Here is a 27,869-nt window from a genome sequence, read left to right as displayed (position 1 = left end):
TAAGCACTTCTCATATGTCACCCAATGTAGTCATCAGAACATTGTGAGGTGGGCAGTTATAATTAAAGTTGAATCAAGTGGCCTTGGTGGTGGACTGAATGTGGAGGCTAGCAAACAAGGAGCCTCCATAGTTACAGGTTTTGACTAAAGCATGCGAGTGAACAGTGGATGGAGAAGATGCCGTCTACAGAGGTGAGGAGGACAGATGAGGTGGAGTGTTGGTTGGGGTGGAGAAAGGAAGATTTCAACTTGGGAGGCTGCATTGCTTCAGAACTGATTTTCCCCCAGAGTCTTCAGAAATCTTATGTAACAAACCTTTCGCTCTGGTTGACAGGCACGCGGAAACACTACTGCCCTTCTCCAGAGGGCAGAGTAATCCTCCAGTATTTCATCGTTAGCTTGCTGGAAGGCAGCAAGGCTATGTTCCTCGGACCCTGGTCTTTTTCTCGACTTCTGTCCTGGTTTGCCACTTCCAGTAGACTGTCAGGACATCATGGCCTTGCGTCCTCCAACTTCCTACAATACGTGTGCCTCCTGGTCCTGTTGTCTCTCATACAGTCTGTGCGAGCACTCCCCTACAAGATAGGGGTCATAGGCCCCTGGACATGTGATCCATTCTTCTCAAAAGCCCTGCCTGAGGTTGCTGCTGCTTTAGCAATTGAACGAATCAGCCGGGACGTGTCATTTGATGGGAGTTACAAGTTCGAATATGTGATTCTTAATGAAGACTGCCAGACTCCAAAGGCCCTCTCCAGTTTCATTTCCCACCAGCAGATGGCCTCAGGATTTGTTGGACCTGCCAACCCTGGCTACTGTGAGGCAGCCTCACTCTTGGGAAACAGCTGGGACAAAGGGATTTTCTCTTGGGCTTGTGTGAACCATGAGTTAGATAACAAAAATAGCCACCCGACCTTTTCTCGGACACTCCCTTCTCCTATCCGGGTGCTTGTAACTGTCATGAAGTATTTCCAGTGGGCTCATGCTGGGGTCATTTCCTCAGATGAAGACATTTGGGTGCATACAGCCAATCGAGTCTCAAGTGCTCTTCAGAGCCACGGCCTACCCGTAGGGGTCGTCCTGACCACAGGACAAGACAGTCAAAGCATTCAGAAAGCTCTGCAGCAGATTCGACAGGCAGACAGAATTCGCAGTGAGTGCTTGCTCCCCGGCTGAGGTTTAAATGTGGTTTAATCATGACAATCTCTAAAAGGTTTTCTGCCTTCATACCCCAGGCTAGCATATATTTCCTCGTTCTTTATGTGCATGCCTTCTTTCACAGATACTCAGACCCCAAGAATGTGGCTTGAGCAGAGCCAATCTTAGGAACTTAATAGGGATTTCGAGAAGGTTGTGGTCAAATGCCCTTGTGCACCAGCACCTGATTTCAGCAGCTGGTGCAGAAGAATGGTATCAAGAGTGCGTAGCCACACCTTGTCTTTGTTCTCAGGACCACGACAATACTCTCTTGTGCTTTCATTTTTGTCTGTTTTTTTTTTTAAATGTGGAGTGGAGATCTGCTTTTGACTCTCTTCTGAGTCATCCCTTCATCGGTGCCCACTACCGTGCGTCATCACATGTCTCTTAGAACCTCTCTTCCCCTGAGTGCTAAAGTCCTTCTGGCCCCTTCCTCCTAAAGTGGGATTCTCGTGCCTGCAGCATGCAGCTCATTGGTATGGAGGGCACTTAGGTGATGATGATTGCAAAGCAGGTTTTGTGTTAATATGCCTCTCAATTCACGGGAAGCTTTGTGCTCAGAAATGATTCTTGCAGAGGAAATAGGCAAAATGTACCACAGAGGGCTTAACTCATGGAAGCTGCAATTACTAACGGGATTTGAGTTGATTTGGGGAGGGAACCTTCCTGATTCTCTAGAATCCGACCTTTTTTCTTACATTTTTGACACTTGGTTTTGATATTTTTTTTTCATCCACTTTATTTGGTTTGTAAAAGAAGTCTCCTCTTTACCTTCCTCTGGAAGTGGCAGTGATACATGGGAACAATGCTCATTGCCAAACTGCAGCCACTCCATCACTTTAGGACCTGTAGCTCAGAAACTACTTGTCAAACCGATTGCTTCTAGGATTAGTCCTGGTCCCCATTCATTTCTTTAACGCAACAATGGACTTGCTAGAGAACGGCCCAACTTAGGCCTGGCTTATAGCCAGAATCCATTTTAAATTTCAAGTGTCTCCACTATTGGATCTTAATTATGATCATTGTGGGCAGATGAAGGCCAGAGGATTTAGTTCCAGGATTTACAGTAGTTCTCCAGTCTGTAAGCTCCGGTCTATAAAATCTTCAGTGTTAGGCAGTCAGCGTGGCTCTGATTGCTTCATAATAGAACGTAGTGCTTGCCGAGCACAGACTTATTTTTAAAGACAGGAAATTGTTTCCAGAGAAGAGCCATGCTATAAATAAAATAACATGTATAATGTCAGAACTTTATAGTATGTTAGAGAGCTTCATGAAGCCCTATGTCTCTTAGGAGTTTACCTTCCATGGGTGTGTCATATCCCACTCATTCTAAACACTATACTCATATTTTGGTCCAGATCATGAAATGTGAAATTAATCCAGGCCCCAAGGCTCTTTTGTTATCAAACTGAGAGGCATTAGTATTGAGTGTTAACCACCACCAGTTCCTTTGAGGTAGAGAGATAACAAAAATACATTTTATTGTCTTACCATTGGAAGCCTACCTCTATTTTCCAAGAGTTCTTGCATTGGCTGACCATTAGAATTACCTGGGCATCTTTTCAAAATGACTGAAGCTACCTCCAGAGACTTGAATTGAACTGGCCTGTGGTGGGCCCTCTGGCAAAGGTCTTTTAAGTTGCTTCCCAGGTACTTGTAAAGCAAAGCAGACTTCAGAGCCACCGCCTTTATGGTGATTAGAATGCAAATAACTGTTCGTTGTTTGAAGTGACCAGTCCCCTTTGTCTTAACCTTTGTTTAGTCCGAATGTCTGTTTGATGACGATATGAATGGCCCACTAAAGGGATGGGAATCTTGAGAATGAGGAGACCCCAACAGAGACTGTTTAAGGAGCAATGAAAGCCCCTGTTGTAAGTAAGAAGGATGACAGTAGCAGGTGGAGGTGGAGGAGGACACTGAAAGACACAATATTGGGGGTAAAGATAAATTTCTATGCTCCTAGATTCTTTTTCTGTTTCTGACAAACAAAAGTAAACTCAAATGAGGTGTCCCAGGACCTCACTGACTTGAGTCACGATGTGATTTGGGTGTGGAAGCAGAGAAATGGAGTTGTAAGCTGGGCTGTAGACTGAGTGTGATTGCATGTATCTCTGTGTAGAGTGGGCAGAGGAGTATGTGGCTCCCATAACTGGTACAGTTTAGTGTTGGGATTTGAGTCTGTGCCGACTGGTAGGTGAGATGTGGCAGTGGGAGTTAGAAGAGTAAACAGGTCTTGTTAGGCTGGGAAAGCAAGAGCTCCAAGCGTTGTAACCCAAGATGGGAGTTCTCCACAGGATGATAAAGTAACTCAAGGGTACACAGAGTACAGTGGGAAGGGACCCCTTCCTTTGAAGAGGTCTGGTAATAGTTGGAAGGCTGTCTCACAGTAACAGTGATGGCACTCCAGTATGACAGTGGTAGTGGCTGGTGGGACTGGTGGTGGTAATAGGGATGGAGGGGAGAGAAGAGCAGGATCTGGTCCATATGCCACTTCTGTTTCTTATAAATGAATGTTTCCAATTAGGCTGTATGACTGGTGCTTCACTGGCGTTAGAGGAAGTGTCTTTCTCAGAAACAAGTCTGAATCATGTTTACAGAGCACAAAGGCAATGGTCAATTAAACAGTAAAGTAACAATAATATAGCTACAGACTTTTAGAAAGGGAAACAGCAGAGGCTTTATTAGATGTTGGGTCACAGAGACAACAAGAGAAACCATTATTCATTCTACCTTACACGTAAGCAGCACTCTACAGTTTACAAGGTATTTACACACTGGCCATCTCATTTGTTAGTACTTTCCAGGAGTTGGGTTTTTTGTCATTTTGATTTTTTTTTTCTTCTTCGAAGTTTACAATATCTGTGATGCTCACAAGAGCAAGTAGATAGGTGTAGGCATTGTTAACACCAGATGATAGAGGCAATAAAGCCTCAGAGTAGGGGGATTCAGCCCTTTCAAGGTTATCAGCTCATTTCTTTTAAATCTTGGAAGGGATTGCCAATAATGTTTATATCTTTTTTTCCTAAGAAAGTCAAGTGGAGGTATTAATCAAAGACAAAAACCTCAGTTTGCAGTCAGGAATACTGTGTGGGCCCTGTGCCTGGGAACCTAGCAGAGTGGATATGGGGGTCTAAATTCCATCCACTCTCTGCTCCTCCAACCATGAGCCCTGCTGGAGATTTTTGTCCCTTGGCACAAAGGAGCATTCACTCACCATGCAATGCACCTGAGGAATTGCATCTACCCAGGAAGGGTTCCTTTTCTTATTCCCACAAAGGCCAGCAGGAGGCCTTACCTTGAGCAAGCAGAGGACTTTTCAAATGATGATTTCAACCCTCCTGTCTTCTTCGTTGGAAATCCTTCAATTTGAGTTTACCTGGTTGTCCACCATTTGGGGTTTCCTTTAAATCTTTCCAAACTGGAATTGCTTTATTGTGGCAGTCAAAATGGCCTTCTCTTGTTCTCCTCAAATTAGATACAGTTTTCTATCTTTATAGCCAGAGCCTGACTTTGATTACACCCTTGCACATAAGAAAATAACTGATAATTGCTAATAGTTTTGGAGTAGTTATTATATCCTAGGCATTTTGAAAGGACTTGACATGGACTGTTTCATTCGCTTCTTTCAATGCCCCTAGAAACTAACGCTGGTGCCTCTTTTCTGTTTGTGTGGGTAAGACCTCTGAGGCCGAAGCTTAAGTAACTTGCCTGGTGTCCACAGCTAGTGAATGTGACAGCCAAGGTATGTGTCTTCGGGATTATCTGACTTAGTGGCTCTCAAATCTAACTTCTTCAAACACTTTGCTGAGTTCCTTCTCCAAAGTTCCTTCCCCAGAGAAGCTGGGGTGTGGTCCAGAATATGCATTTCTAGTAAGTTCCCAACTGATGCTCACCCTGCTGGCCCATTAACATCACTGTAAAAGGCCTTCGCTGCTTCCTGTCTGCTTGAGATATGCTCCCAAAACCCATGCACTGGGGAGTCCCTGTTCTCTGGATATGTATGATTCAGCCCTTCAGTTTCTGTTATTCTTTCTTAATTCTAGGAAAGAATGAAATGATGAAATGATTTTAAGTGCTCCCAAGTGTTCCAGGTTTAAGCCCCGTTTCCAACACCAATGACAGTGACATTGGCAGTACTATGGTAAAGGGTGTTAGTCCTGTTATGGATTTTGGTATACAGTTCCCTAAAGATAAATGTAAGTGTGTATAAATACAAATGGTGAGAAGACCACTTGCCCTTATGAGCAGATCCACTCTCAGCAGTGGTCAAATCATTGAAGACCCAGCACTAGAGGAAGCCTCTAAACATCTAAGCTTCCTCTTCTCTGTGTCCTCTGTCTCTCCCCTCCTGTGCTCTGTCCTCCCTTCATTCTTAGGAAATCATTAAACTGAAATAGGCTAAAATGAATGGCAGGGGAAGAAAACAGCACGCAGAAGTCTCAGATGCCAGTGGAGGGCAGAAGAATGGGGGTTTCTGTTCATTGAGGGTTCACGAACATGAGTATAGTCCCAAAGGCTTCTTTAGGACTAGTTTGTGGAACCAATCCCATCTCACAAGGTGTGAAAACTAGACCCTAGTTTTCTCCACAGAGGATTCTGTAGTCAGTGTGTCTGTGAGATAAAGTGAGAACTGCTGGGTATTTTTTAAGAGGCCTTCCTGTGTATCTCAGGCTAACCTTGAACTTGTCATAGCTCAGGCTGGCCATGCACTCTAACACTTCATCAAGAGCATCCTGCCCACTTCTCTCTAGTCCTGATATCATAGGCATGCAGAACAGTGTCTGAACGTTTCGCCCTTTGAAGAATACAAATCATTTATCTCAAGGAAATAGTGGGTAGAGACTTTCCTTATAGGAAGAGAAAGAAGAGTTGAGGAACTCAGGGACTGGCTTTCCCTGGGTTTTCATGATAGTCCTTTCTAGAAAAAGGGGAGGTGAGAGAGGATCCTACATAGCTTACCCCAGGCAGCGCCACAGTCTGAAGACTTGGTTGCTAGGCAGCTCAAGTGGAGTGCACATGAACCAGAGAAAGTGCTCCTATCATCTTGTAAGATATGATCTCCGGAGCGGGTGTTTTCTGGTCCTTGTTTTGGCTATGGAAGGGCTTGACTGTTAACAATCAAGATGGAAACTTACAAATTAATATTACTTGGTGACCACCTGTTGACCTAAACCTTGTCTAGGATTTAAGTTTTCTGTATATAATCCTTTTCTGACAACAACTTAGAGGTCAAATCCCATTTTAATGAATGTAATTTTGAGATAATAAAAGCTATTTAGTGAAAACCATCTCGTAGAACAGATGCATCCATAAATCCCTGTGTATGAAGCACTCAGTCTATTAAATTAAGATGCTGTTGTTTGAATTCAGTGTTTATGCTTTCCACTTTAATTGTGTTCAATGGCAAGTTCTTGCCTTGCAAAAATAGAGGCTTGAGATCATTAATCCTCTCAAGGTTTCCATTTTTTCAGCTAAAAATGAGAGGGAAAGGTTGGGTCAGATACCCTTAAATGGTCTTCTTAGTTTTAGAAATTTGGACCCCCCTTTTTAAAAAAAAAGTCATTTATATGTGGCAATGAAAAAAAAGAGATTCAGATTGAGGGGTAAGATAATGGTACCTGGCATTAAATATAAGCTTGCTAGTGTCTACTTACCCAAGAGTATATCTTCCTATTGTTCTGCTTTCTTATTAATACAAATATGTCCATGTCTCACATACCTCACGGAACCCTTAAAAAATACCTGAATGCAGACTCTTTTCTCCTGGGGATTTGCTAACATGCAAGCGTTCATCTAAACAATTGTGTGTGTGCGTGTGTGTGTGTGTGTGTGTGTGTGTGTGTGTGTGTGTGCATGTGTCTAGGTGCAGAGATAAAGAGGACCCAGTCTCTGACCCCAAAAGTCCAGTTTCATAGAAGAAGCTGTCATATACAAGCTATGGCAACAAATGCTGTGTGTGTCATGATAGAAGCCAGTTTAGGGTATAGGGTGGCTTGAAGTTGGTGGTGTTAGTATATATTTGGCGCTAGGAACACGTCCCGAACACGACAGAACCACGGGAGAGTTTTATTAAAGAGGATAGAGGTGACAGGCCTGGGTGAAACACACGTGGGGAGAGAGAGACAGAGAGAGACTGAGAGCCTCGCGCAAGATGGCGCCGGCTTTTTAAAGGTTGGGCCGCGCATGCGTACAGGGACTCCTGTGGGTACTCCACGCATGCGTGTAGATTACATGGCTGCGCGCGCGCTTTACGCAACCACGTAAGGCCACAGAGTCCCGGTCCCGCGAGATGTCTGACCCGGAGATGGCTATTCTACACCGGAAATAGTTAGGCGGTCCCCCGGGCAAGCCCAACCGTGTAATTGTCTATCAGGTGGTAGATGTAACTTTGAGTGCATGAAGCTTATTGGTGATTATTTTCAAGTACAGCACTCATGAGGAGAAAGCTAGAAAATTAGGTGGGAAGAATTAACAACAAAGGCCTCATCCAATCCCTAAGGGGTGCTCTGGAGCTGGGACAACTCCGTGTAAACTGCTCATTAGGTGTAGGCTGACTCAAAGAATGGGTACAATGTGCTAATAATTGTTTTAGCAAGCATCTTCCCAGGAATGAGAAAGCCCTGATTTGTAGTTTGCTGATTTTCCATAGAGTAAATCACCTTCACTATGGCCAATTTCAAGCTAATAACAGGTTGTTTACTGGCTTACAGATGTCTGGAAAATGTAACCATAGGCTCAGTGTGAGTCAACCCCCGCCAGCTTCAGTTCACTGCTAAAGGCATGTGACCTTGTGAGAGGCGGCTCTCTTCAGCTGAGGTTAATTATTGGTGAGGCATTAGCTGTTACATGCTAACATTCTCAGCAGCTAGGGGAGTGAGTGTGTCAGTCTTGAAGTGTATGTGTCTGGATGGCATATCATAATAGCTCCCACTGAATGCTCTGAAATATTTGTATTTTAATAAGCACAAAATACTTCATCTTATTTAATGTTTTCCATGCAGTAATTTCAATATTCCTTAAGGGAATTAAACGGAACTGTGTGTGATAACCTTGATCAAGTCAGTTTATCAATGCCTTTGCAGGAGAAATGCCAACACTGACTGACTTGCCAAGAATACTGATGAACTAGCCACTAACTAAACACATGCTTTAGCTCACCCTGCCCCCTTCAACTTGACCAATTAGATCAAATGAATTCATGTTTGATGGTGTAGTCGAACAGAGAGAGTGGTGGTAGTTTTAATTTCCCTTTCTAAGCCCAACTCTTGACTTGCAAACCTCTCTGGTGCCATATTTTCCCATTCTACAGTGTGTGGTGATCTACAACTGAAGGTGAATTTTTTGTGTGGCTCATGAGATTGCTCCAAAGATCTCCTTAGAGCATTCAAAGGAAGGTCTGAGCATTGGAGTACACATAGACCCTCTTAAAGTATTTATTTTCCAGGAACTAGTGGTCATTTAAAAACTCATTTGGCCCGAGTGGTATGTATGTTTTGTGTGTGTATCTTTAATATCCATCTTAAGCCAGCAGTTTAAGCCACACGCCTTTACTCCCAGCACTCAGGAGGCAGAGGCAGGCAGATTTCTGAGTTTGAGGCCAGCCTGGGCTACAGGGAGAATTCCAGGGTAGCCAGAGCTATGCAGAGAAAACCTATCTGGAAAAACAAAAACAAACAAACAAATCTACTTTAAAGTTACTGGGTGGCTTATAATTGAGAAGTGGCAGCTCTAGTTCCAAAGCAGAACTTTGCAGGAGTATTTAGAAAGTGTAAAGAAAGCTTTTGAAAACACACCAAACAATACGGTAATGCCAAAGACCAGTCTTTGAAAGCAGTTAAGCACACTTAGTTCCTGAGGTTAAAGGTGCCATAGAAGCATGTATAATTAATATTTACCAGTGGTGATAGGCCTTTTGCTTTTCTTCAAGGAGCTCAGAATAATACTTGCCAGGCATTATGTAATTAAACTACGCAATGCACCTGTGAAATGCATTGGAATCTGCATTTTAAAGATGTAGGCACTGAAGCACAAGTGGGCTTCAACTAAACTCATTTAGCATGCCAAGGACAAAATTGGATATGAGACTTTTGGTCTCGTGATCTAGCCGCTATTCCTCAACCGTGGCCCCCTCTAATCCAGTCCATTCTAGCATAGCCTTGCCAAACAACATAGTTTCATAAGTCTAGAAAGAATTAAATTGACTGCGAAGTAATTCCAATTATAGGGAAGTTAGATTGAAAAAAAATTGAACATATCATCCAGCATATTAGTAGCATTTATGGATGAGTATGTGTTAGTGCCATTCATTGTCTATAATGGCTTTCTGTAAGAGCAGGGGACATTAGTCAAAATATGCTGGAGTGCATGTTTGTAATGAGTGGACAGCAGAAAGCAATAGTGGCTATGGGCCTCTCTCCCAATCTATCCTTCTTGGATATAAGAGTAGATACTAGACCCACCTTGTGAGTTTTCTCCTTACATTACCTCTTCATGAAGTTTTGACATCTGGAGGCATAGTGAGGATAAGTCTTTTACCCAGAAGTACACAATAGACCTTTCAACCTTAGGGACTCTTAGTTTTCTGTCCCCAAGTTATACTATTGTTCCTGTTTAGAATTAGGCTCTGCAGCCTGTAGACATGTCCTTCTTGCCTCTATATGCAACTTAGAGATCCCCCCCACAATTCAGCCTTAACTTAGGACCTCAGTATCTTATTCATCCTGTGGGCATTGGAAAGTATTGGTTAGAACACATTTATTTATTTATTTCTCCTGTTTGGTTTCTGCCTCTATGTTTTACTACCATAACTTTTTCCCCTGGTTTCAGTAATCATCATGTGTATGCATTCAGCCTTGATTGGGGGAGAGACTCAGACACACTTCTTGGAATTGGCTCATGATCTGAAAATGACTGATGGGACTTACGTCTTTGTCCCCTATGATGTGCTGCTCTACAGTTTACCTTATAAGCACACACCCTACCAGGTCCTGAGGAACAATCAAAAACTCCGGGAAGCCTACGATGCCGTGTTGACTATTACAATGGACTCCCATGAAAAGACCTTCTATGAAGCCTACTCAGAAGCAGCAGCCAGTGGAGAAATTCCTGACAAGCTTGATTCACACCAAGTAAGTGCACTCTCACAAGTTGGCATAAGCCAAGAATATTTAAAAAAAAAAATGAGAAAACAAGTGGCTTTCCCCCCCTTACCACCTATTCTGAGAAGTCCTTGTCAGAAGACTAGCTGCCAACGTTCCCCCAATTCTGCCAGCTTTCTCTCTGGTAACTAGAAACTAGGAAGGCAAAACATTTTACCATATGCTGGGGCTGATCAAGGGGAGCTAATAAAATAGAAGTCTTTCTTGTGATCCAAGTTTGGAACCAATTCACCAGCAAGACAAGACAGTGGGCTTAACTATAAGCAACAGAGGAAAGCTTGGGAGCGGGAGATGTGGTATTCCCCAGGAAGGATACCAGTCATTTGTCTAGTGCCAAATGGTCAGCCCTGAAAACATACATACAAGGAACAAGGAACATTATACAAATTGAGCAGGTTCTATTTAGGTTTTATACACACACACATATACATACATACATAAAGGTTAAAGTCACTTAAGGCTGGAGAAATAAAAAGGAGTGGAAGGGGAAGAAAGTAGAGAAGTGTGTGGAGAGCAAAGACAGAAGAAAGAGGAAGACAGAAAAGCACAGGAGCTGTTTGTGCCAGAGAAATGCACATGGAAGCTTCTCCTCTCTCTCCTTCCCTCCCTCCTTTCCTTTCTCCCTCTCTCCTTCCCTCCTTCCGTGCTTCTCTCACTTCCTTCTTTCCTACCCTCCTTTCTTCCTCCCTTCCTTATCTCCTCCCTCTCTCCTCTCTTTCCCTCCCTTCCTTTCTTCCTTCCTGTCTTTCTGCCTTTCCCCTCCCTGCCCCTCACCCACCTTCCTTCCTTCCTTCCTTTCTCTCTTTCTCTTCCTTCCTTCCTTCTTTTCTTTCTTTTTCTTTCTTTCTCTCTCTTTCCTTCCTTCCTTCTTTCTTCCTTCCTTCTTTCTTCCTTCCTTCTTTCTTCCTTCCTTCTTCCTTCCTTCCTTCCTTCCTTCCTTCCTTCCTTCCTTCCTTCTTTCTTTCTTTCTTTCTTTCTTTCTTTCTTTCTTTCTTTCTTTCTTTCTTTCTTTCTTTCTTTTTCTTTCTGGACAAGGCCTCATTATCGCAGATGCTGGCCTGGAACTTGCAATCCTCTTGCTTCTATTTCCCAAATGTGAGAATTCCAGCCACTTCCAGCCCATGTGGTAGTTTCTATAGGTTGGAAGTTAGACACAGACAGTGTCTTTTCAAAGGCAGTTAGAATGGCATATGGATAAATTTCAAAGTTCAAGAATTTATTAAGGATATTATATCAGTGCTATTGATTCTCACTATAAATAACAGAGGACTCAGCATGTGTTGTCCTTAGTTATTGTTATTTTGCAAATGTGAAACAGTGGTGATCAGCCCAGCAAATCAATAATGTCATCCAGTTTTTTACTGTTAGCACTTTGCAACTCACCTTAAGGTCCCTAAATGACCACTACAGTTCCAGACATTATACACAGGTATAGATGTTCAGAAATGCAAAACAGGAATGTTCTGTTCTTGTATCTCTGTTGAAGACTGAGAAAATATTCCTCAGAAATTACCCATGCAGATTTTCCCCAGACCTTCTTTGTCACAAGTGTGACAAATGCCTGGATCAATAATCTGGAGAGAGGAATATGACCATTGTGATGTAGTCTATAGTTGCCAACAGAGTATGAACAAAACAGAAATTCAGTAGCAAAGAAGAAGGGAGATTGTGTCTAATTCTCACATTCCCCAATGATATGCTGTTAATTCAGCTTTTTTTTCCACTTCTCTTTTCTTTTTATTTAAATTTTTAAAAATTTTACATACCAACCACAGTTTCCCCTCTCTCCCCTTCTCCTGCTCCCCACTTCTCCCCATTCTGTCCCCCATCCACTTCTCAGGGAAGGTAAGGCCTTCCTTGAGGAGTCAACAAAGTCTGGCATACCAAGTTGAGGCAGAGCCTAGCCCCTCCCCCCTGCATCAAGGCTGAGCAAGGTATCCCTCCATAGGGAATGGGCTGCAAAAAGCCATTTCATGCACCTGGGATAAATTCTGGACCCACTGGCAGGGCTCCCACAAAGAGATCAAGCCACACAACTGTCACCCACATTCAGAGGACCCAGTTCGGTCCCATGCATGTTCTCCAGCTGTCAGTTCAGAGTCCATGAGCTCCCACTAGCTCGGGTGAGCTGTCTTTATGTTTTTTCCCATCGTGATCATGACCTCTCCCTTGCTTATATGATCCCTCCTCTCTCTCTTCAACTGAAGTCTAGGAGCTCAGCCCAGTACTTGGCTGTGGATCTCTGCATCTGCTTCCATCAGTTACTGGATGAGGTTCTGTGATGACAATTAGGGTAGTCACCAGTCTGATTACAGGAGAAGGCCAGTTCAGGCACCCTCTCCACTATTGCTAGGAGTCTTACCAGCTTTTATTTCTTTGTTCTATTGGTTGTTTCTCTATGAAAAAGTGATTCAGATGAAATTTAGGATTACATATGATTTCCTGCCTTGATAGTAAAGATTTCTCAGATTGTTTTTCTTTTAAGAAAACAGACTCACAAAAGTACTGATAGTACTGGATTTGTTCTGTATCACCACTGCTGTGTCTCTTAGGAAGCTCTCTGGTAGGGGTACACACACCTGAAAACAAGTGCTCACTGTAGTCAGGAATTACAGGACTCCCTGAATTTGCTAAGGGAGTTGCTCAGATCAGTCATTTTGTGTTGTAGTTATACACAAAGGACCTGGTTGTTAATTTTTGTGTCTTTGAAGCCAATGATACAGCATCATATAAATACAGCCTGAGAAGTCATCCTTCTCTTTTAGTCATTGGATTGAGGGAAGAAGAGGTAGGCGCATGTGTGTGTTGTGTTGTGTGTGTGTGTGTGTGTGTGTGTGTGTGTGTGTGTGTGTGTGTGGTGTGCATATATACTAACATATATTGATATAAAAAACTTGGACCTTGCACTCTAGTTATTTGATTCAATTCCTTTGAACTTTTGCAAAACATAAGATAATTAATGCCAGAAAAAAGACGCCATTAGCTTGGTTGCTAGGCAGCCTGCACTCTGCTTTAGACAAGGAAACAGAGAGCTACACCAGAGTATAGAGCTTATTTTTCTAAAAGGCCTCCTTGCATGTATTTCTCCCACTTTTCAGGTACATAGGCTAAATCTGTATAACAGAGAATGCAAAGAAACGAGGTGAGATAATTAGCCTCATGGCTCTGATGAGCAAAACCACCATTTAAAAAAATGACTTTTCTTAAAGGGATTTTTCAAGGGAACTGGCATAGCAGGAAGAGACTATAATGAGGAGTGAGGCGAACTTAGGTCTAACCCCAGCTCTAGGTTGATCCATGAAGACTTAGTTACAGTTTAGGAGGAGTAAGAAACTGCATAATAGGATGACTGTAGATAACATGCTGTAGCATGTTTTTCAAAAAGGTAGAAGGAAGTTTTTTTTTTTTTTTTTCCTGAAACAGAGTTTCTCTGTGTAGTTTTGGTGCCTGTCCTGGATCTGGCTCTGTACACCAGGCCGGCTTCAAACTCACAGAGATCCACCTGGCTCTGCCTCCCGAGTGCAGGGATTAAAGGCATGCGCCACCACCGCCCGGCTAATTTTGTGTTTTAATATTTCAGTGAAAAGTAAGCAAAAAATAAAAACATGATGGGAAGTCCCAGCTGGATCAGAAGCAGAGTGGGAGAATGGAGAGGGAGATACCATGATGAATGAAGACCCCAGAGGAACAGGAAGAAGTAGAGTGCTAGAGAGGTCCCCAGAAATCCACAAAGATACCTCCACTGTAGACTACTGGCAATGATCAGAGAGTGCCTGAGCTGACCTGCTCTGGTGATCGGATGGTTGAACACCCGACCCAGGCTGTCATGATAGAACTCTCATCCAGTGTCTGATGGAAACGGATACAGAGGTCCATGGGGAGCCCCAGGTGGAGCTCTGGGAGTCCAATCAGCAAGAGAGAGGAGGGAGAGTATGAGAGAGAGATATTGAGACCATGATTGGAAAAAAGCACAGGGACAAATAGCCAAACTAGTGGAAACGCATGAACTGTGAACCAATGGCTGAGAAGTCCTCATGGAACTGGATCAGGCCCTCTGGATAAGTTGACTAGCTTGAACTGTTTGGGAGGCCCCCAGGCAGTGGAGCTGGGACCTGTCCTTGGTGGTGGGCTGGCTTTATGGAGCCTGGGGCCTATGGTGGGACACTTTGCTCAGCCTTGGTGGAGGGAGGAGGGGAATGGATCTGCCTCAGCAGAGTCTACCAGGCTGGGCTGACTCCCCAGGGGAGGAGATGGGGGGTAGATTGGGGGGTGGAGGGCTGGCAGGAGGAGGAAGGAGGACGGGGGAATCTGTGGCTGATATGTGAAATTAAGTTAATTATAAAATAAGTAAATATATATGTATATATATATATATATATATATATATATATATATATATAAGAGAAAACAACATGAAAGCTAGATTTCATTCTTACAGTTTTGAGAAAGTTTCTTGGAGTTTATGACTCTTAGTTTACCCATCTACAAAATAGGGAGGCCTGTGTCCTGGGATGATTGTGATGATTAAACCAAGTAGCATGTATAAACTGGCTCGCTGGATGCTTGGCTCATTCCTGTCTTCATTTATCCTTTTTGTCCTCTGGTGTCAACATGACAGTATTGATTGATGGTGACACAGCATCGTCTTACAGTCTAACTTCAGCTATCTGTATTTGCTTTGTTTTAATTTTTAAAAGCTTTTTTTTTGATATTTGTTTTCAAGACAGGATTTCTCTGTGTAGCTTGAGGTTTCTCTGTGTATCTTTGGAGCCTGTCCTAAAACTCGCTCTGTAGACCAGGCTGCCCTCGAACTCACAGAGGTCCACCTGACTCTGCCTCTTGAGTGCTGGGATAAAAGGCACGCACCACCACTGCCTGACTAATTTTTTAAAAGCTTTTATATTTTTAAAATTCAATTTAAATTTTGTCTGGCCAGCCTGGGCTACAGGGTGAGTTCCAGGACAGGCTCCAAAGCTACACAGAGAAACCCTGTCTCAAAAAAACCAAAAAAGGAAACTTGTCTGATCAGGCTCCATAAGGTTCTTTGCATGCAGGTATATAATAGCTTTGTGCAGATCCCTTACCTTGTTCTTTCCCATCCTTCCTTCTCTCATTCATTCCCTTTGTCCCCGTAGACAGTTGCCCTCTCACAAAATCTGTAAACATGATTCATATGTCAGGTGCCCATCAACAGATGAATGCATAAAGAAGTCATAGTATAGATATACAAAGGAACCTTTTGAGTCACAAAGAGCAATGACTTTGTGGAGCTTCTCATTCTCTCAAAGTTCTCTGATTAAAAGCAGAAGGTCTTTCAATATTTTCAGTGGTCGACATTATTTGTCGTTGAGAATTTTAAATGGTTTTCTCAGACTAAGTGATTGCATTCACTCAACATCGCTCTATATCTGGGCTTACGTTGTTTATTCCTTTTCAATCAACAGGTAAACTGCTGTTTAGTGAACAGTCACCATGCGCTAAGCACTGTGATTAAGTTCAGAGAGAGAAAATGGAAAAGACAGGAAAAGTTTCTCTTGGTGGTATTTTGGAGCCAGTTCACTAAAGCCAAATAGGTGCAACTTTTAGCAGTTCAGTGTTCAGTGACATCATTTTGGTAGCTTGAAATTAGGCATGGAAAGAACATTGACATGACCAGAACTTGAAAACACTACAAATGAAGCTTTTATTGGCTATAGATTCATTGTTTAACATTTACTAGCATATTACTTACTCCTGTCTACACGAGGCTTACATGAACACAGAGCAAAAAATAAATGAATGAACAAATGAGTTCTGGATTAGCAAGTGTATTAGATATAACTCATACTTAAAATACTATAATTGATTAAAAAGTAGGGATGTAGAGGCGGGAGAGATGGCTTAGTAGATCAGAGCACTGCTGCTCTTGCAGAGGACCTGGGTTTGTTTCCCAGAACCCACATGATGGCTTATAGCCATTTATCATTCCATTTCCATGGAATATGACACCTTTTGTTTGTCTCTGTGGGCTCCTACATGCACGTGATACACATTTACCCATGCAGATTACACACATACACATAAGTCACACATATATCTTTTAAAATGTGGATATATTATTTTGCCTAATAACTTTCAGTGGACCTGAAATTTCTCTACTTAAGCTTCATTACCTACAGCAAAGGTTTCAAATACACTTAATTTATTTCTTGCCTCATTTAAAAGATAAAATATAAAGACTAAAACCAAGCAAATAAACTATCAAAGAGATGAATACATGTAAATTTCAAAGTCAGGAAGTGCTGAAATGTTTATAGAAACAAAAAGGCTGTCCTTAGTTTCCATCTTCCCCTTCACCAGAAGTAGTTACTATCATATGGTTTAGGGGCTTTATTCTTGTAGGCATCTATATCATTATAAAGGTCATCTATCTGTATGTGTGTGTGTGTGTGTGTGTGTGTGTGTGTGTGTGTGTGCGCGCTTATGAGAATGTGAGTATGTACATGTGAGTACAGGAGTCCACACAGTTCAGAATAGGGAGTTGGACCCCAAGGGCTGGAGTTACTGGCTACCTGACATGGGTGTTCGAAACCAAACTCAGGTTGTCTGAATAGCAGTATGCTCTCTTAACTGTTGAGCCACCTCCCACCCCCATATTTTTTGTTTTTGTTTTTGTTTTTGTTTTTTTTTTGTTTTTTGAGACAGGGTTTTTCTGTGTAGTTTTTGTGCCTGTCCTGGATCTCACTCTGTAGACCAGGCCGGCCTCAAACTCACAGAGATCTGCCTGGCTCTGCCTCCTGAGTGCTGGGATTAAAGGCGTGCGCCGCCACCACCTGGCTTTTTTTTTTTTTTTAACTTTTGTATTCTGCTTCCAATTCTCAATATGATAATGTCACATTTAACTGTTTTTAGTTAAATATAAGTATATTTCTCTCTCTGTCTCTGTGTCTCTTTCTCTGACTCTCTCACAGGGTCTCATGAATCACAGCATACCTTAAATTTATTACGTAGCCAAGACAGATGGCTGTGGACTCCTGATCCTCTTACTTCTGTTAGTGGCTACTACACCCCGCAGTATTTTAAATAAAGTACCCATCTCAGTGTCATGCAGTTCTGATATTGCAGAAATCACAGGTTTCTTTAGGACATATGTTCCGACAATACCAGCAAGTTTCCCTTATACACAAAATAAACTACCTTTCATTTGCATCTCTAAGTCATTCCACGCTTCCTGCTAAGACTCTAAAATCCTCTCAAAACAATTTTATACATGATAAAACCCGTAAAACCCCTTATCAACTTTGTTTTCCTTGAGGCTCCTAGCCTTCTAGTCCCATCCAAGCTCATGCTTTTTAAGAATGCCACACAACTATTTGTCGGAAATCTCCATTTTCACCTTAGCAATTCCTATTTCCTCTCTTCTGGATTCACTACATTTCATAACTCTCTTGACTCCCGTTCTTCTTGATTTGTTCTCTCATTTATTTTGTTCAGCACGTCTCCTACTAGCCTCTGAAAAGGGCAAGTGTGGTAAATACTTAAAGTTTTGCATGTGGGAAAGTCTTTAGTCTATCTTTACTGTGTCAATCATGGTGAAAAATCATTTCCCTCAGTCTTTTAAAGTTTATTTTCCTTTTATGGGATTGGGATTATTGGGGATCGAATTTAGGGCCTCACACTACCACTTTACCACTGAGATGAATCTTCAGCTTTACTTATATTTATTTCTTATGGAAATATGATGATGTATGAGTCTTTAACACATCTTATACTTTTCCTTTGGTAGACCTTTTTGATCTAGAAGCCCATTCTTCCTGGGAGAATTTCCTTATATTATTTACTTGATATTATTTTCAATAATTTTGTCTTAATTATCTCTAGGAAGACAATTAGGTAGGAAAGATTTTCTAGATTGAGCTTCTTTTATATTAAAAGTGTTGAAATCTTTTATTTGATAAGTGATGAGAAACTGGGGATGGAGCTCAGTTGGTAGAATCCTTATCTAGCTTGCAAGAAGCCCTGGGTTTAACCCCTGTCCTGCATTCCAATAATCCCAACACTTAATGAGGTAGAGGCAGGAGGATCAGAAATTTAAAGTTATTCTTGGTTACATAGAGAATTTGAGATCAGCATGAGATACATGAGACCCTGTCTGAAACAAACTAATAAATAAAATAACAAAACAACACCTAAATGATTAGTTTTTAGTTCTACTTATAACTATTAATGCATATTTTGAAAATGAATCGAATTCAAGTTAGTATTTCTATATACACATCCATCATGCATCCATGATGTCCACCCACACTCCTCCCCTTCCTCCCCATCACTCTTACTAGTTCCCTCTTAATTCATTTGTCCCCTCTCGCTTTCGTCTTTCCCTTTCTTTAGAGATCTCTGTACTGTTCTGTACTCTTAAAGTTGATTTATTATTTTCCTTAAATAAGTGAGGACATATGGTATTTGTATTTCTGCCCTTTTTTTTTGCCCAAAATAAGGTTTTCCAGTTTATATTGCTGCAAATGACAACATCTTATCTTTAACAGGTGAATGTTCCATATAATTTCTTTTCTTTATCCATTCATCTGCTGAGATGATGCATCTGGGTTGCCTTCTTCTTCTGCCTACTCTGAATAGTGATGAAATAAACATGGTGGTGCAAGTATCTTTTGTGTAAACATTTCCTCTGCTTGCTCTATATGCTGGACTGATATTATAATAGTTTTATTACTCTCTTATATGTCCCATAGCTTTTAGTTTACCTTATTGAATTCCTGAACTTTGTGCTCTTAGTCTTTTAGCAATTCTTCTTACAAAATGCTTACTTACAGCATTTTTAATTTCTAAGAGTCCATTCTATTTTATTGGTGTCCTGTTTCATCAAGGACAAATGTAACACAAATTGCTAAAATGATCTTTTAATAAACATCCTGTAGCCAGATATTGGGGTAAATGCTGAGAGATCAGAGAGATAAAGGAACAAGCCACGTCTCACCTCGCCAACTCCATGAATCCTCTGAATATCTGAGTTCTCAGCCAAAAGGTCTCCTCATGCCTGATATACCTTCCTCCGCCCAGCCATATTACTTTCTTCCTAGTAATGGGATTAAAGGCATGTGATTCCCAAGTACTGGGATTAAAGGTATGTGCTACCATTGCCTGACTCTGTTTCTCTGTTTTCTCTCCCAGATTGAATCAATCTCATGTAATCCAGGGTGGCTTTGAACTCAGGAGATCCAAATGGATTTCTGCCTCCTGAGTGATAGGATTAAAGGTGTGTGCCACCACTTCCTGGCATCTACTTTTAACTTAGTGGATTGTTCTGTTCTCTGATCTTCAGGCAAATTTTATTAGGGTACACAGTATATCACCACAGACAGACTATATTTGCCCTTCAGTATTTGTGGAACATTGGTTTCAGAATCTCCCCCATATATCAAAGTCCATGCATTCTCAAGCCCTTTATATAAAGTGCTATAGCATTTGTAGATAGCCTATGCTCATTCTCTCACATGCTCTGAATCAACTTTAGATGATTTATGATTTCTAATACAATATGAGTGCTACTTATGTCTTATACTATATGGGGAATAACAGAAAAAGTTTCAAGTATATACATGGTCTTCTCAAGTATATATACAAGCAAATATATGAACATATATTTATATGCATGCAAATACGTGTGTTGTATTTTTGAGATCTGCATTTGGTTGAATTTGTGAATATGGCAACTCAAGGACAAGGAGAGCTCTTATTTCTTATTTCATTGGAAATGTCATAGTTTCTTTGAAGTTCACTTCTGTTTTTTCCCCTTAGTTTCCTCATTTTTCATGTTTCTTTGTTTTGATCATTGTATTTACTGTTAGAAGTTTTCCTTGAATATCTGGCAATCTGAACATCTGCTTATAGTTAAGAATGGAGCTCAAAACAGCAAATTTGAAGGTAGGTGTGTAGCCTCGTGGGCTTCTGCAGAGAGCAGTTGGCTAGCCACCTGTTGTCTCCTTTTATTTTGTTTGTTTGTTTGGTTGGTTTTAGTTGATATCTGTTCAGTTTTGACCCTTGAGTCGGTGACTGTCTTAAGAGTAGAGACTTCATAACCTTGACTGCCAGAATCAGGCACAAATTGAGTTGAAAGAATCTGAGATTCTCACTCTCAGCTTCATGAAGACTTGAACTTCATCACTGGTTTTTGTGCCCCATCTCAATTCCCAATTTCTTGGTTCCCACTGTTTTGTTTCTGGAGTTGCTGTGAATCAACATAACACATTTCTGGTTTTTTTTAGAGGTCTTTTCTCAGTGCATGTCAGGACAGGGAGAATTCCTAAGTATTCCTCCCTCAGATATCCAAAGACTTTTCTCTCATTAATGCTCAGCCTCACCCCCACTAGCATAGCGCTGAGCTCCTCTGACTACTAACCCTTTCTAGTGTCCTGAGAAAGCCTAGTTGCTTGATGTTTACCAGTACTTTCCTCTGAAGATACATTAGTTTGATTGGTCTCCACTCTGCAAAATCAGCCACTTCCTTTCTTCATGGTCTCTGGCTCAGGTTTGCAGAGGACTTTGATATTACTAATTATGAAACACTAATGTTCTGTTCTTTCTTCTCCCTATAACTGGAAGCTATGGACAAAACATGAAGGACAAAAGAATTTACAAAAGGGTGCATATGATATTCCTTTGCATTGTTTACTACAGCTCTGTAATTAATTCAACAAATATTTATTGAGCTCAGACATAGACATTGGTTAAAAGCTTCAAAGAGGCTACCTTGAATATACTTAAACTCTGTAGCTTCTCTTCATTTTAAATTGCACATAGTAATGGTACCCCTTCACAGAATTGTGAGATTCAAATGACTGGAGATATTAATGGATTTGCCTGGCACCTAATAACCCCTCAATAAATGTTAGCCATTATTATTAATAAAGTAGTTATTACTACAACTCAGGAACTTTTCGGGGATATAATGGAAAACAAAATATAAATAGATTTTTGTCCCCGTAAGAAGGAATGGTTTTAAGATTGGGGGACATTTAGACTACAGCTGGTCATAGATTCAAGACTGGAATAAGGGCATAACCACCACATTTACAGGATGATGTTACCAGGGACAGGAACTCCTCTTCAAAAATACAAACAATAGCAGGCATAGTGTATTCAGTGTTTACTCTGTACTAAGTAGTTTACATAAATGATCCCGTTGCATCCTCAAGCCAACTCACAAAGTACACACTAACATCTATATTTTATGTATAATGAAATTAAAGCTCAAAGCAGTTTCCTCAAGGTCAAGACAAGTGACAGTCCTGAGATTCCACCAAAGATTGCTAAACCTGACCATGGAACCACACATCAGGCTCACTGTAGGTTATTACATTCAGCTAATAGCTAGTGTTCATTCTTTACTAAAGGAAGTAACAGAACCAAGTGACAAATATTTTGATCTGAACATGTTTATTGGATTGTTTTCCTTGGGTGTAGGAGGTAGTAAGACTTTACAAGGATCTGTGAGAAGAGAACAGTAAATCAGAATAGAGAGATTTAGGGGTGGGAGATCACTAACAAACTTCCTAATTTGGTCTCAGGATGATTGAGCAAGGATTATGACTATGTACCTCTATATTTGGGCACAAAATAGACTTCTCAAATTAGGGTTTTTTTTCTTTTTTTTGAGCTGAGGATCGAACCCAGGGCCTTGTGCTTGCTAGGCAAGTACTCTACCACTGAGCTAAATCCCCAACCCGAAATTAGGTTTTGATGCCTAAATTCTCCCCCCCTCCTTTTTTTTTTTTTTATTGTACTCTGATGTTTGTTTTAAATGAAATTCTGTTGGCTATAGTCATGTATTGCTGGAACACACATTTTGGATATTTTACCCACTTGTGGCCTTATACAATTAAGCAATGATAATCTTCCAGGTTTCCCAGGATGATCCATATACCTATTGTCTTCCATTTTATCAAATATGAGTGCTTGGCAGGGGGCTGCTAAGCTGAAGGGGAGTTAGCTAGGCTTGGAGCATTCCAGAAAGAAGCCCAGCAGACAGGGTAAAAAGAAAGATTTCCCAAACTTTGAAGTGAGTTGTCTTTCTACCGTATTCTCTGTAAAATAAGAGTATTGTGTTCATGAGCATCATACCAAACAAATGGTTTTTCATCCAGCTTTTGGCTAAGTCCAAGGGTTGTGATTATGAATTACTGTAAGTACCATTTTTTGTTTGTTTGTTTTGAGACAGAGTTTCTCTGTGTAGCCCTTACTCTCCTGGAACTCACTCTGTAGATCAGACTGGCCTGGAACTCAGAGATCTACTTTCTTCTGCCTCCCTAGTGTTGGGATTAAAGGTGTACACCATCACACCTTGGCCTAAGTATCATTTTTTTTTTTTTTTTTTGGTTTTTCAAGACAGGGTTTCTCTGTAGCTTTGGAGCCTGTCCTGGAACTCGCTTTGTAGACCAGGCTGGCCTTGAACTCACAGAGATCCACCTGCCTCTGCCTCCTGAGTGCTGGGATTACAGGTGTGTGTCACCACTGCCCGGCTCTAAGTATCATTTTTTAACAACAGAAATTAAATTAACTTAAAAATTTAAAATCTCTACATGTGTCTAGCTTCTTGTTCAAAACTGATGTTGCCATTTTGTCATTAAAGTAATGACTTTTTGGGGAAGTAGGTTTTAATGTACACTTCTGAGGACCAAGTTCCTTGGAAGCAAGTTTGAGGCCATCTCAAGCACAACAATTCTGAAATGATGATAATCAACTTAATAACAGCATAAACTTTTGGACAAATTCAGAGCTCCTTACTGTGGCTTTCTTCTCATCTTTAGAAGTTCTAAAAGGCTTAGAATAGAGTTACCTAAAGTCAGGAAATAAAAACCAATGGTATGTTTCCATTGTCATTTGTTTACAATTTACTTATTCAGGTTCAGACCTACACAGTAAACAAAAACAGCACAGATCATCACTGGTCTTCCAATTCTGGACTGTGATGTCAGAAAAGTCATCTATCTGTCTTGCTTCTTGTCTTAGTTTTCTTTTTCTTCTCTTCTTTTTTTTTTTTAGCTGCCTCTTGCAGCAATGGCTTTATTCCTTCCCATATCCAAGCTTGGACAGACGTGTGAGAAATAGTGTCGCTTCTGTCTTTTTTTCCTTCCATCATTTCCTTTTCACTTTCCACTCCATCTCACACTGCAGCTGCAGCTTCCTGGGGGAGGTCCCTAAGGTTTGGAGTCCCCCCCCCCAGGGGGGGTTTCTGGAATTGGTAACTCAGTGTTACTCAGTTCTCAGCCCCACCAGTTCCCTGAGCACTTCCAGGAGAAGGCCCTCCCCGTGCCCCAAAGCTAGGAGAGACCACCACCTCCATCTTCCCTTTCCCTCTCCATCAACGACACAGCGCACAACTTCCTTATGTACTCTGGTTTTAGAAATCCGTAAGTCAGAAGGGGAAGTGCTTTGCCAGTGACTTCTGCTTTCTGCCCCCTGAAGCAAGATCAGAGTGTGGCTCCCAGTACTTTCACATCTTGCTTCTTCTGGCAGTGGCTGGCATCTCTCCTTGCCTTAGTTTTCTATTTCTGTGACAAAACACCATGACTGTAGATGTAACCGTCTTGTTAAATAAGAAACACAGAGCCAGTTGCAGAGTTAAAAACCAAGAGGTCAGAGCAATAGCTGAGAGCCTTACCCTTCACTGCTGCTGCTGCCTTTCCTCTCCGCAAGAGACCTACTTCTGTGTGTCCTGTCTTTTTTATAGACTTTCTGTTCTGTTTTCTCATTGGTTGTAAACCCAGCCACATGACCTCCTCGTCACTGCCTGTCTGTACAGACCTCCAAGTCTTCTATGGTTGGTATTGAGATTAAAGGCGTGTGTCTGCCATGCTGGCTGTGTCCTTGAACACACAGATCTACCTAGCTCTGCCTCCCAAGTGCTGGGATCAAAGGCGTGCACCACCACCACCCAGCTTCTGCTCTGGCTTGCTCTGACCCCCAAGGCAACTTTATTAACATACAAATAAAATAACATTTCAATACAAATGAAATATCACTATATTCTGCTTTCTGCCCCCGAAGCAAGATCAGAGTGTGGCTCCCAGTACTTTCACATCTTATGTCTCTGGCAGTGGCTGGCATCTCTCCTTGCCTTAGTTTTCTATTGCTGTGACAAAACACCATGACCAAGGTAACTTATAGAAGAAAGTGTTTAATGGGGCTTACAGTTTAAGAGGGTGAGGTTGTGACTATCATGGTGGGGACAGGCAGGTAGGCATGGTCCTGGATCAGTAGCTGATAGCTGACATCTGATCCAGAGAAGGAGGAGGAGGAGGAGGAGGAGGAGAAAGGAGAGAAGAGGAGAGAGAGAGACTGAGTCTGGTGTTGGCTTTTGAAATCTCAAAGCACAACTCCATTGACCCATCTTCTTGAACAAGGTCACACCTTGTAGCTGGAGAGCTTCTCTCCAGGTTCCACCAAGCCCCTGCAGTCTCATAACCTACATAAAAAATAATCACTCAGACACTTATATTACTTATAAACTGTATGGCCATGGCAGGCTTTTTGTTATCTACTTCTATCTTAAATTAACCCATTTCTATTAATCCATACTTTGCCACGTGGCTTGTGGCTTACCAGTACCTTACATTTTGCTTGCCATGGCAGTGGCTGGCAGATCTCTCCCCAGCCTTCCACTTCCCCAATTCTCTTCTCTGCTTGTCCTGCCTATACTTCCTATCTGGCTACTGGCCAATCAGTGTTTTATTTATTAACCAATCAGAACAGCACATTTGACATACAGAACATCCCACAACAACATCTCCTAATTCTTCCCAAACAGTTCCACCAACTCAGGACAAAATATTTAATCATTTGAGCCTATGGGGGACATTCTCTTTCAAACCACCACATTTCTTTACAGTTTTGTGAGAAGTCAGAACAAGGCTATGGAGCATGTCCAGTTTTCCCTTGTTTCATCTTCTGCATCTTATTCTCATCATTTGCTGTAAATACAACTAGAGAACTTTTGTGACTGGTATTAACAGAGCATGCTTTGGACTTTAGACTTATGTGGAGGGGAAATTTCCATTGCTAAGGAGTGGAATGGGTGAAATAGGCTTTTCTCTTAACTTCAAGCCCTTTCTCCATTATAACTTTGTGGCTATGAGGACCCCCACATCAGGTCCCCCCCTCCTCTCTCTCTCTCTCTCTCTCTCTCTCTCTCTCTCTCTCTCTCTGTGTGTGTGTGTGTGTGTGTGTGTGTGTGTGTGTGTGTGTCTGTACAGCATAGGCAAGAGATTCCCAAAGAATAAGCTTAAGTCTCAGTAATCTTAAGAAGTTGCTGTAAGTCAGTTATAACAGAGAACACAGAGGGCAGGATAGACTAACTAGCAGGAAACAGTGCAGTGTATCAACTCAGAGGCAGATTTTATAAAAGAGTTTCAATGTTTTATTTTGGTAGTAGATAGATACAGTCTCTTTCCCAGAAGGCTCTATGTCTTTCAGAACAGAACACTAGCATTCTTTTCTGCTTTCAGGGACTTGCTGCCCTGTGGGTGTTTAAAAACTAGTTTTTATTTTATTTTACTAGTATTGATTTTGTACTTTGCCTTCCTTCCTTCACTTGGTGTCATACCAATATCTCAGAAAGTAGTTGGGCTTTTGCAGGAATACTAAAGGCTACCACTGTCAAGAAAGTCCAGACACGAGATTACTGAAGACACTTCCTAAAGGATCTCTGTGTATTCTTGTTCACTAAAGGTGGACATCTTGTTTTAATCTGTTTCTGAAGGATGTGTGTTGGGGTTGGGTAGTGAAGAGAGTTCATGAAAACAGAATTCAGGAGCCTGAGACTCAGTAATCTAAATAATTGGAAGAATACAGTAGCTATTCAGAAAAAATGAGGGATACTTATTAGAGATGGTACAAGGGGTTTGTGGGTGAAGATCAATTTGGGGTATATTGAAATTTAACATGCAAATAAAGTTTTTGAAGTAAGCAGTTGACTATTTGAGTCTGGAATATAGGAGAGAGGTCTGTGCTGTAACCTTAAATCTGGGAGTTATGGCATAGATATGCAATTTCATTTCATAATAGCAGAAGTGGTCACCAAAGGAGAGAGTATAGATAGAAAGGAAGCTAAAGATCGGAGTTTGGGGCACTCTAATATGAAAAGAACAGAAAAGTAAACAAGAACCCATTTGTAGCCCAAACAAAAATGGCTGCCTGCTAACTTTAGTCCCTTGACTATGCCAAAAGTCAAGAATTTTTAGGAGAGTTAAGAAGCAGAAGGGACTGTAGCCAGCATTCCCCTCCCCCCCCAGTCAAGAATACTAATACAAGATATAGGAGCCCTGTATTCTAACCCTGATTTTCTGATTGAATGAGTGAACTTGTCATATCACTTGGCATCTCTGAATTTCCCTTCTCTACCTATAAAGATACATAATCAGATGACATAAAAGGTAATGATAGCCATAATTCTGTATTATCACATTATAGAAGATACTGAGTGAAGTAATAATGTATTTTTTTTTTTTTTGAAGCTGAGGATCGGATCCAAGGCCTTACGCTTGCTAGGCAAGCGCTCTACCACTGAGCTAAATTCTCAACCCTGAGTGAAGTAATGTGTGACACACCCAAACATTCTTTCCTTAGGAACAGTCCATTGCTTTTACTAATTTTAGATATATTAGAACCTCTAGGAAGCTTTTCATAATTCTGATCTCTGGCTCCCAAATTTAGCATCTCAATTTGTTGCTATGAGCTTGGTGTTGATATTCCTTGGGTGATGCTAATATGTAGTCATGGTTGTCCCACCATAGTCTATGTAAACAAAGCATGGAACTATTCTGTTAGCTACTATACTGCTCTGTATGTTGAACTGCATTTCCAACACAAGCATATTTAGTTAATTTTAAGTACTTTTTTCTCTCACATGAAGCTTGTCACAGGAGGTTAGCTTTGTAGACCTTAGGATACAAAAACAGTGAGTATCAGCTTTCTTCAAAGCTTGGTAAAATGACTTCCATAATGTATTTGAAATGCTATAGAAAACCACAAGTCCGTGATTGTGGAGGCTGCAGAGTACAGGGATTGTTTGATCTTTTTCTTCACCTTTTATGATAAAAGATATCAGAGTTATTCCAAGGTTAATGAGCAGTATATCAGGCCTAGTGAACAAATAGTATTGTCTTTGTAACAACTGGGTAGCAGGCATAGTCATGCAATTTTCTGTAGCATACCTACTGACTAACAGAGGTTTCTCATTAAAGCATGCTTTGCAACTTTGCAAGCCAATTGGGTGTGGGATTTGTTGATTTAGATGCATGTTGTCTAGTTTGTGGCTATGCATTTAAAACAGAATCCTAGTAGTCACTTCTCTGAGGAGTGTGTCTAGTAGACTAGGCATTTTGGACAAAGACGGGAGGACACAGGCATGGATTGAGGAGACCCATTATTTACCATCTTGCCATATACACCTACCACTCTAGCAGTGCAAGGAAGTGATTTTCCCACGAACATTGCACCAATAACAAGCCTGGTAAATTTTCT

At 41.3% G+C, this 27,869-nt stretch overlaps 1 protein-coding gene across 1 annotated transcript in view; it reads left to right on the top strand.

The window, feature by feature from the left end:
• Positions 1–420: 420 nt before the first annotated feature.
• Positions 421–27,869, top strand: part of Gucy2f (guanylate cyclase 2F, retinal) — an 81,281-nt gene continuing 53,832 nt past the window's right edge. Inside the window, exons 1-2 of the mRNA XM_036175380.1 lie at positions 421–1,150; positions 10,021–10,322. Coding sequence (XP_036031273.1) covers positions 421–1,150; positions 10,021–10,322 — 1,032 coding nt within the window. The remainder of the gene's footprint in view (positions 1,151–10,020; positions 10,323–27,869) is intronic.

This window comes from Onychomys torridus, chromosome X, assembly GCF_903995425.1.
Source record: "Onychomys torridus chromosome X, mOncTor1.1, whole genome shotgun sequence".
Classification (NCBI taxonomy): Eukaryota; Metazoa; Chordata; class Mammalia; order Rodentia; family Cricetidae; genus Onychomys; species Onychomys torridus.
The sequence above is the reverse complement of the archived record's forward strand: the minus strand, read 5'-3'. Positions and strand labels throughout refer to the sequence as shown.